The sequence below is a fragment of the Gasterosteus aculeatus genome, chromosome 2 (genome assembly GCF_964276395.1).
Source record: "Gasterosteus aculeatus chromosome 2, fGasAcu3.hap1.1, whole genome shotgun sequence".
Classification (NCBI taxonomy): domain Eukaryota; kingdom Metazoa; phylum Chordata; class Actinopteri; order Perciformes; family Gasterosteidae; genus Gasterosteus; species Gasterosteus aculeatus.
The window spans coordinates 3,421,924-3,432,119 of record NC_135689.1 but is presented as its reverse complement, the minus strand read 5'-3'; the positions used below and the strand labels follow the sequence as shown (position 1 = coordinate 3,432,119).

At 42.5% G+C, this 10,196-nt stretch overlaps 1 protein-coding gene across 1 annotated transcript; it reads right to left on the bottom strand.

Moving 5' to 3' along the window:
- Positions 1 to 5,216: 5,216 nt before the first annotated feature.
- Positions 5,217 to 10,196, bottom strand: LOC144383804 (uncharacterized). The gene is made up of 11 exons (XM_078083456.1): positions 9,894 to 10,196; positions 9,531 to 9,791; positions 8,269 to 8,568; positions 7,906 to 8,166; positions 7,138 to 7,401; positions 6,654 to 6,773; positions 6,529 to 6,544; positions 6,339 to 6,427; positions 6,136 to 6,186; positions 5,808 to 5,867; positions 5,217 to 5,682 (listed from the first exon to the last, which is right to left on the bottom strand). Exons 2-11 carry the CDS (start codon positions 9,682 to 9,684, stop codon positions 5,675 to 5,677), a joined length of 1,323 nt encoding a protein of 440 aa, XP_077939582.1. The 5' UTR covers positions 9,685 to 9,791; positions 9,894 to 10,196; the 3' UTR covers positions 5,217 to 5,674.

Here is a 10,196-nt window from a genome sequence, read left to right as displayed (position 1 = left end):
GTCAAACCCTACATCCCACCCCGCACTCTCCGCTCTGCATCTGCAAAACTACTCGTCCCTCCCTCACTGAGAGCAAAACACTCGACTAGGTCTCGACTCTTCGCTGTCCTTGCGCCGAAATGGTGGAACGCGCTCTCTGAAGACATCAGGACCGCAGAGAGCCTTCACATCTTCCGCCGCAAACTAAAGACACACCTCTTCAGACTCTACCTCGACTAAAGACTAACAAATTGCAGCACTTAAATTGTACTTGTGACGTCACTCATCTATAGCAAATTGTAAATTCGCTTATTTGAGGAAATTGCACTTTCTTGTTTCTTGTTCTCCTGAGTTTGTACCCTATGGTTGAATGCACTTATTGTACGTCGCTTTGGATAAAAGCGTCAGCTAAATGACATGTAATGTAATGTAATGTAATTAGTTGGGTGTCATCAGCACAGCTGTGGTAAGAGAAGCCATGCGAGCAAATGACAGCGCCAAGAGAGTTGGTGTAAAGCGAGAACAGGAGGGGACCCAGCACGGAACCCTGAGGAACTCCAGTAGTAAGAGGACAAGGTTCCGACACAGATCCTCGCCAGGTTACCCGGTAGGTGCGGCCGTCGAGGTAGGACGAGAGAAGGGAGAGAGCAGAGCCTGTGACACCAAGTTCCTGAAGGGAGGAAATAAGGATCTGGTGGTTGACAGTGTCAAATGCAGCAGAGAGGTCCAGAAGGATGAGCGTCTTCTCAAGCAACAACAATTTATTTACAATTTAAGTGAAATCAAACATATCCACATCTCTAAACTTTTGCCTGACAACATACTTCAAAATACAAACAATACAAATTCACAGACTAAACCATAGACGCTTACATTACTATCATACTTTTTGTTAACATAACCGTGACTTTGGCAAAGTGCCCACAGCTACTGTGGCATAGAAGAGAAGGACACCACTGGAGATGGATTGGTCCATTGCGTTAGAAGCAGCTGCCTTGTTGACGGCAGAAGGATAAAGCTAACAAACCCACATAATGGGACCATGTTATTTTAGCCCAGAACCAGCAGGCTAGCAACTCAAAAGTAATATTAACTGGTGATAATTAGGCTTTTATAATCCCTGGGAGAGTAATAAGGTTATGTCTGTTCCCTTTAATCTCGAACAATGTCAGCGGTAAACTAAGCACGGTCTGTGTCTGTAATGTGCAGGAAAAACATCAGCCTGAAGCTACAGATGTAGAGCAGTTGGTGATGCATCAGCATCAAGGGTTCAGGTGAGACACCAAATTGTCCATTTTGGTAAACATTGCCTTGAATTGCTGTTTTCTAAGGGATGTTAAGACAATGTTACCCATGAGTGTTATTGTTCACACTGGCTATTATCTGAAGAATTATTTGGGATGACCCAAATGTTATTTAATACATTATATAATTCATAAATTATTCAAGTTCTCAGAAATCCAGTACAGATGATTTATGCCTAGTAAAGCTCCATAAAACATGAACCAATTACTTATGTATTAAACATCTTTAAGAATAAACTAATGCATAGCATGTACTTCTCATTAAGTCATTTAGTTAATTAAGGCATTATCTTGAAATGCATTTGGTAAACTCAGAAATCCAAAGCAGACGTAGTGCAGGTTGAGGAAGCAGCAGCTGGACCATCAGTCTTTTTTTGTATCACCAGCATTAAAAATGAAATTGAAGGCCGTTTGGGGAAGTTGTCAGACACCTCGGATTTGCAGTTTAGAGAAAGGTTTAAACAACCAGATAGGGAGAAACTCTGATGCCATTGAATCATACTTTGGAATTGACGGGGAGATTCTGATTCTGTTCTGATCATTTCATTAGTCGTTATTTTTTATTTAAAGTAGAAAACCATTTAATATTTAAACTAAGATTAAACTCTGTGCCAAGTTACACATATGTTAGCATATATTATTAAAGTTTACCAGTTCAACTTAATATCAACATTAGGGTTTTTTTTGTATGGTGGGGGTCTCGTAGTTTACTTACGAATGCTGAGAACAAACCTACGCCCTTGAGTCCCAGACTAAAGGAGGACTCGTAGGTGTCTCACAGTGATACATGATGGTCAAGAGGATGTCATTTTTCTCTCTACTTGGTCAGATCAATACCAAAAGTATCGATACTAAGCTTAGTTTCTGCTATTGATCTTGCTAGGATCAATTTGAAAGACAGGGATCAGGCTCACGTTAGCTCACACTCTGGTTATAGAAATAGTCTTTAGTGATGCACTCGCCTCATGAAATGTGACAGTGTAAAAGTATTTATCATATTAGGAATCAGAAGCAGCGTCTATGCGGTGAGGCGTGTTGCTTCACTTCCTGTTGCCATCAAACTTTCACAGATTGTGTCTAATATTCATCAGTACAAGCGGAAAACTATCTGTTATCTATCTGACGTGTCGTTTAACACGCACACCCGTCCATCTTCTAGCAACGTTTCATTTAATCAAATAATTACTTAGCCGTTGTTTAGCATCGACGCTAGTTCCACTAGCATTAGCTACATTAGCTTTGCAGCTAACCTAGTGACGTCTTCCCTCCCTCTCCTGCTCTCTCTCGTTCGGTGTGTCACATGTTTAGCTATTCCTCTGCCTCCCTTGCGTGGTACATGTAATGTAGTATATTTGATATGTCGGAGGCGAGGCTTAGTGAGGTAAGAGCACGGCTCCATGGAAGCTCAGTCGTTAGCTCCTGCTAGCCGTCCCCCGGCAACCCCCCCAGCAGGGAGGCTGCTGACTGTCCGGAGTAAGCTCGAGTCTCGAAGCACACGGTTCACCACCAACCACTTTTCCCGTTTCACACCGCTTCTCCCCACTCAGCGACACAGAAGCCAACTCTGGTTATAGGTCGCTCCATTGTGAGGAACGTGAAGTTCGACCAGGGACCAGAGTCACGTGTTTACCTGGGGCCACAGCACCTGTAAATCCGTAACTGAATATAAGACCATCACAATAAAAGTAAGACAACTCTCCATTTCTGTGTTTCTGTTGACCCAAATAAAACGGAGCAAGACAAAGTGAAAACATAAAGAAAAAATGAACCGCATTGAACTGGGTTGTTTGATATTTCAGGCTGGTGCCCCTTTCCTTTTTTTATGAATTTTTATTGTGAATTATCTTAGATTGTTAACTAGTCAGCCTTTGTTGCTACTGAGTATCTACCTCCGGAATCACCTGGATGACGCACCGTTGATGAGTCCTATCTGCATGTTGCTGGTATCACATCGTTCTGTGGGAAACGTAAGATCGAGCATGCCACCTAAAACTAAAACACTAAATATATGTTTGTGTTCAAAAATGAGGAATCCTGATGAGACGGAAGTGACAGCAGTTCTGCAAAGAGGTGAGATACTAAGTAACAGGTGGACACTTGTTTATGGCCTCAGAGGCCTTAAAGGTTTTGTTTCCCTCTCTGTGCTTCTTTGAGGACTTTCATGAATCCGGTCTTTCTGGGGTTATAAAAGGTACAGTTTGACCGGAGAACGGGAGTTTGTTGGACCGGAGACGGTGTTTCCTTCGGGACTCTGGTCCTGACACCTGCCGTGGCCCTGCTGACGCCTGCTGCGGCCATCATCATTATTATTTTAGATATTAATCATATCACTGTACTCGTAAACCAACATTACCCTCTCCTTAAGTCTCTGTGCTCTCCCTCCCCACAGGCTTCTGTGGATGGTGGTTCTATCTGATGGTGGTTGCCCCTGCAGTGGTCCTGCTGTGCGCCTGGCTTACTACAGTTACTTGAATCATTTCTGTCATAGGAATTGCATGTATTATACATTGTTCATTCTGTACACATGGCATCCATTGTAGTCTGTCCATCCCGGGAGTGGGATCCCTCCTCTGACGTTCTCCCTAAGGTTTCTTCCCTTCTTTCCCTCTGAGGTTTTTTTTTCGTTTTTTGGGGAGTTGTTCCTGTGCCGATGGAGGGTTTCGGGGCAGAGGATGTTGTATGTGTACAGACTGTAAAGCCCTCTAAGGCAGATTTGTAATTTGTGATTATGGGCTATACAAAATAAAATGAATTGAATTGAAATTGAATTGATAGAGAAGCTGTAGATCAAGACCTGCCTGAGGAACGAGTCTGACCGTTTTTCCAGGTTCTTGACACTTTTATCCGTTTTTGTTCAGAATTGAGACTGTTATCCTGTTTTCTCTGTAACTCTTTATAATCAGATTTTTGTTCTGAAGTAAATAAAACAGAGTTCGCTCTGAGCCTCTGAAGATTTTCTGAAAAGTTTTTTCGAGACCCTCCGGCGAGGGGGCCGCGAAGCCCCGGCTGAGGCGACTCCACTACGGACACTCGCACCCGCTCACTCCTCACCTCATAACCAGCGGGGGGGGGCAGAGACGTCTTCAGGAGCTCCGGGCCGGACCCGCGTTGCTTGGGGAACATGCAGTGGTCCGCTGTTGAGAGTAGGTGTATGAACATTATTTGTCCAGGAGGGGGCGCTGTTGCGCCTCATGTCATGGAGTCACATGTCACTGACGACTCCACTACGTATGAGGCCTAGTTTATGCTTCTGCGTTTCCAGAGAGACACAAGGACCTGCACACGAGCCCCTTGCGCGTCTTTTCACACCTCCCGTCGACCCATTTTTCTAGACTTGCGTCGCGAGCCTCCCGTCATTGGCGGACTATGAGGACGCGCACATGGCCTCTGATTCATGGAGGGAGATCTCCGCAAACGTCGGTTTGCCGGTCGAGGGGAACAAAGTTGTGGAGGAAAATACGGGATAAACGTGTCCGCGATGAAAAGCTGCAGTGTCGATGCACGAGGCAATAAAGTCTATGATACATAAATAAACAAACCAACGACTTCCGCACAAAGACGTGACTCTCTGGGTCGTCTTCGACAAAAACACGTTACTCCGCCTGTTGTTCTGGCGGTGAATTGCACTGCAACACACGCAAGACTTTTAGAACCATGAATTGAAACGAGTGCGTCGACACAACGGTGCGTAAAGACGCAGAAGCACGCGCCATCCTTAAGGGGAATGGTCACCCGCGCTCTGCACCTGACTCATGGAGAGCAGCATGTCATGCACCCATAGATACATATAAAGTATATTTTATATTCATATATATATACAATATAGGAATTTTGTTTGGATGAATCTCACTAATGTGATGCAGGAGGAGCATGTGGACATACGTTCCCTGTGATCTCTAATATTTATTTAATTAAAGAAATGACTGTAGGAAACACTGTTTAGAAGTTTATTGATGCATAAAAAGGTTAAACACAAACAGGTTAAGATAAAATACAAACAGCACCTGTTAAAACTCTTAAAAAGACCAAGATAAACATTTACTTTAATCGTTTAAATGAAACCATTACTTCATATTGAGTAAAATCACCAACGTTCTGAAGCTCAAAGACGTCAAACTACTTTTTTCCGTTTTTCAAACAAGCCTCCGAACCAGCCTTCAAAAAAGCTTTAAAAAAAAGTGAAATAACACAAACATTTTAATAAGTAAATGTAATAAAACACTTTTAAAAACATATGATGTATTTCCTTTAAATCATCTTTTTGTGGGTTAACTACAAAATACTGTCTCATATCAGGAAAGAAGAAGTTGACACAATAATTACTCAGAAAGACAAAGGTGTGGTTTTTCATGTCGTCATCCGTTCCCCTGGTTCTGTCCATGCAGATGTTTTTATCCATCTGATAAAAGAGATTAAAGGTTATTTTAAGAGCAACAGGTGTAAGTGTTTGACCTTTGCCGACTGCTGGTAGTAATACACAAGTACACTCAGATTGTACTACATGGTCTGTTGTACTTGAAGTACCTGCAGCTGTTTCCATCCTCACATTTTCATAAACTCTCTCCTTTGGTTCATCGTTCGTCCCTGTTAGAAGGATCAGATGAATGCATGAAGAGACACTTTATTCTCCTTTATTAAAGCTCTGCTGGCCTACAAAAGCATCTCAACCACTGCAGCTTGTTCCCTTATAGAAGTATTCACATTAACCATCAATGTCTTTAAGCTCAAACACAGAATCTGTGACATCATCGATACACTTTGTCTTTAATTTAAAGGACGATCAACCAGTCACTTGATCATCTGATTCTAGTATTTTAACAGCTGTGTGATGAACACACAGGATTTACTGCACCATGTTCAGGTTCCTCAGAGCCTCCGATTGCGTCATAGAGACAAGAATCACCTGCAGAGCAGTGAGGATAAAGACGAGGTCGTATCAATCATTTGAACCACTTTGTATCAATTATAGAATCTTCTCAAACAGATAACCAGAGATGGAAATGTTAGCATTAAAGTTAAGAAGACATTATTAAATAAATCAGGATTAAAGCTGACCATGAAGAAGAGAAGCGTAATGTCCGTCTTGAGTTTCACCCTGGTTGATCATGTGGTCTGTAGCTGCGCTCTGATTGGTCCTCTGAGACCTTGTGGGTCCAAAACATGAAGTAAATACAGAGGATTTAATGAGGAACATGTAAAGTCCTGCTGCCATGTTCAGAGTGAGAGAAGAGAGGCTTGTACCAACCTGCTGAGGCTTGAAGCTGCAAGAAAAAGGTTTCACATTGATCATTAATTAGTGTGTGTAATAATATCTGTGACTTTGACTTATTTCAGTGAAATCAGTCTGATATCAGAAGGAAAAGATCTCACCTTCTGACTTTCTGTAGCGACGCAGAAACAGCAGCAGGAGAATAATCAGTAAAACTCCAGAAACCAGACCAACAACCAACGGCACGAGAAACACAGAGCTTGATGCTGCTTCTTCAGGATCTACACACAAGTACACACCAACCATGAAGAGATACACAAGTAACAATAATAATACAGTTTATTTATAACACACTCTTCATCAACAGATCTCAGAGTGTCACAGAGCCAGAAAAACATACTTAAAACAAAGTAAAACTAGTAAAAACACAGGTACTCAAATACACAAACATGAACCCTTGATCGCACAACATTCACCTTTCACTGCTGCTCATGTTACATCTCTAATATTATGTGTTTTTGAACATGAACATCTTTAAAACTATATTGTCTCACACAAACAAATAGTTTATCTTAAGATAACTTCTAATTCAGTGACACCTTTTCTCACTCAGACTGTAACACATGTTACAAAACTCGTACTCACATTTCACTGACAACCAGCTCTCTGCTGAGGTCAAAGTCTCCAAAGCTTGAGGTGATTTCCTTCCTCTACATTTATAAAAGCCTTCCTCTGACTTAGTAACTGCAGAGATAAGCAGCTCCCCTCTGACAGGATTTGGGATGAGTTTGTCATTTTTATAGAAATCCACATTATAAAGAAGGTTTTCTTTCCTCAACTTGCAGCCAAGAGTGACGGAATGTCCCTCAGTCACAGGATGGACAGGACTCACCAGGATGACATCACCTCCTGTAAAGAGACCAGAGGACAGGAAGTCAAACAAGCTGATGAACAATGAGGAGAAGACATTTATAGTTTACATTTGTTATTCACATTCACACAGTAGCTGAGCGAATAGCTGCATTTCATGGATGGAAGAGACGGCCCTTTGGTGACGTACATGCTCACAGTTACATCTCTAATTAATGCTCAATATGTCGGGAGACAAATGTCCACTTAGTGGCAGTGAGCTACAGAATGGTCTAAAAGGTACAAAGTGAGCAGATAACTCTACAGCTCCTCCTGGTTTAAAGTCAATGGTGGATGTCAATGGTCATAAAGAGGAAAGTAAACCACAAAGACGTGTTGGATAATACAGAGAAATGATACTGCAACAAACTAAGATTGTTGAATCGTTTGTTCAAATAAATATTGAGTTAAACTCATCATGAAGTCACCTTAAAAATGTCAGCACTCTGTAATAAGATGTGTAAATACTTTATATATAAAACCTTTAAATGAATAGAAACTCACTGTGTATAGTGATGTTGGCTGCATTGCTGGACTGTGTTTCAGACTCACACCAGTACACTCCACTACTCGCTCTAGCGTTAGTGTTGCATGTGGATCCAGTCATTTCTCCCCAGTAAGAACATGATGACACGTCACCCTCTTCATCAACCTTCATCACTCTCCACTCAGTAGAGTTTCCCTCACAGATCAGTGACAGTGACTCTGTGCTGAAGTGCTGCAGTCTGTGAGGACTCACTGTGAGAGACGCTGCTGGATTCACACCTGAAGACACATCATTAGGAGACACACACAGGACAAACAATGTCAACACAAAAAGGACATTTATTCCCTTGTGCAAGAATATAAAAGTCTGAACAAACTCACCTCCAGACCAGACAAACTTCACATCACTATACTGAGTGTAAGACACAGGATCTCCTCTTCCAGCTCTGCACTTATATCCTGCTGTGTGTGTCTGTCCATGAAGAATGTAGGAATCCTGTTCAGTCCCAGTGGTGCCAACAGCTAGAAGCTTAAAGGTGTAGTAGATTGACCCTTTGGGAACAGCCTTATACCAGAAGAACCTCCATCCTGCAGACGGATGTTTAACACTGCAGGTCAGAGTCACTGAGTCTCCAGGACTCGTCCATGATGAAGACTCTGTGAGGACAGGACGAGGGACATCTGTTGGAAAGAGGTTTGACAGAATAAAGACGTGTTATGATGAGTCCTTGGTGGATTACTGTCACTGCTGATGTCCTCCATCTTTTTATCTGTCTTCATGTGTTAAACAGGTGTTTGGGTACAATGTCTTTAAACATAGTAACTAATCTCACATTTCAAATATTCTATTTCAGATTCTTTGTCCTTAAATCTGCACTTGTAAGAGCTCCCATCAGACATCAGAGAAATGGTGATTTCATGTGTGTGTTGATGGTTTGTGTCCATCTCAATAAGTGTTTTGTCTTTGTAGAAGTCAGCATTCTTCTCCTTTCTCTGGTCTCCATGTCGACAGTGAAGAGTCACTGATTCTCCTTCATACAAGGAGGACGCAGGAGTTAAAGGATCACATCTCTGTCTGTGGAACAGTTACTTCTTTGCTTTACTAAATCAGTTCAAAGGCGGCACGGTGGTGTGGTGGTTATCACTGTCACCTCACAGCAAAAAGGTCCTTGGTTCGACTCCGCCCAGTGGCCTTTCTGTGTGGAGTCTGCATGTTCTCTCTGTGTCTGTGTGGGTTCTCTCTGGGTACTCCAGCTTCCTCCCACAGTCCAAAGACATGCGTTGGGGATCAGGTTGATCGGTAACTTTAAATTACCTGTAGGTGTGTGAATGGTTGTGTTTCTCTGTGTTAGCCCTGTGATTGGCTGGCAAACAGTCCAGGGTGAACCCTGTCTAATTCCCAAACTTGGCCGGGATAAACTCCAGCCCCCCTGTTCGCAGGATAAGTAGTTTGTAGATGGTTGGAAATCTTTTAATCAAATGATACAAGATATCAGGGATTTACAAACTAAGATTGTTGAACCGTTTGTTGAAATAAATATTGAATAAAACTCATCATGAAGTCACCTTAAAAATGTCAGCACTCTGTAATAAGATGTGTAAATACTTTACATATAAAAACCTTTAAATGAATATAAACTCACTGTGTATAGTGATGTTGGCTGCATTGCTGGACTGTGTTACAGACTCACACCAGTACACTCCACTACTCGCTCTAGTGTCGGTGTTGCATGTGGATCCAGTCATTTCTCCCCAGTAAGAACATGATGACACGTCACCATCTTCATCAGCCTTCATCACTCTCCACTCAGCAGAGTTTCCCTCACAGATCAGTGACAGTGACTCTGTGCTGAAGTGCTGCAGTCTGTGAGGACTCACTGTGAGAGACGCTGCTGGATTCACACCTGAAGACACATCATTAGGAGACACACACAGGACAAACAATGTCAACACAAAAATGACATTTATTCCCTTGTGCAAGAATATAAAAGTCTGAACAAACTCACCTCCAGACCAGACAAACTTCACACCACTATACTGAGTGTAAAACACAGGATCTCCTCTTCCAGCTCTGCACTTATATCCTGCTGTGTGTGTCTGTCCATGAAGAATGTAGGAATCCTGTTCAGTCCCAGTGGTGCCCCGAGCTAGAAGCTTAAAGGTGTAGTAGTTGTTGGTGGATGACAGATCTGGAGCAGCCTTATACCAGAAGAACCTCCATCCTGCAGACGGAGGCTCAACACTGCAGGTCAGAGTCACTGAGTCTCCAGGACTCGTCCATGATGGAGACACTGTGAGGACAGGGTGAG

What these genes read in the sequence shown, in the direction of transcription:
- LOC144383804 (XM_078083456.1), bottom strand. Translation starts at nt 9,684, where the DNA reads ATGAAGGCTGATGAAGATGGTGACGTGTCATCATGTTCTTACTGGGGA. An exon ending in AGCCAACATCACTATACACA is followed by an intron (nt 8,569 to 9,530) that starts GTGAGTTTATAT and finishes TCTTTCCAACAG; the next exon opens with ATGTCCCTCGTCCTGTCCTC. An exon ending in GAGCTGGTTGTCAGTGAAAT is followed by an intron (nt 6,774 to 7,137) that starts GTGAGTACGAGT and finishes ACTTGTGTGTAG; the next exon opens with ATCCTGAAGAAGCAGCATCA.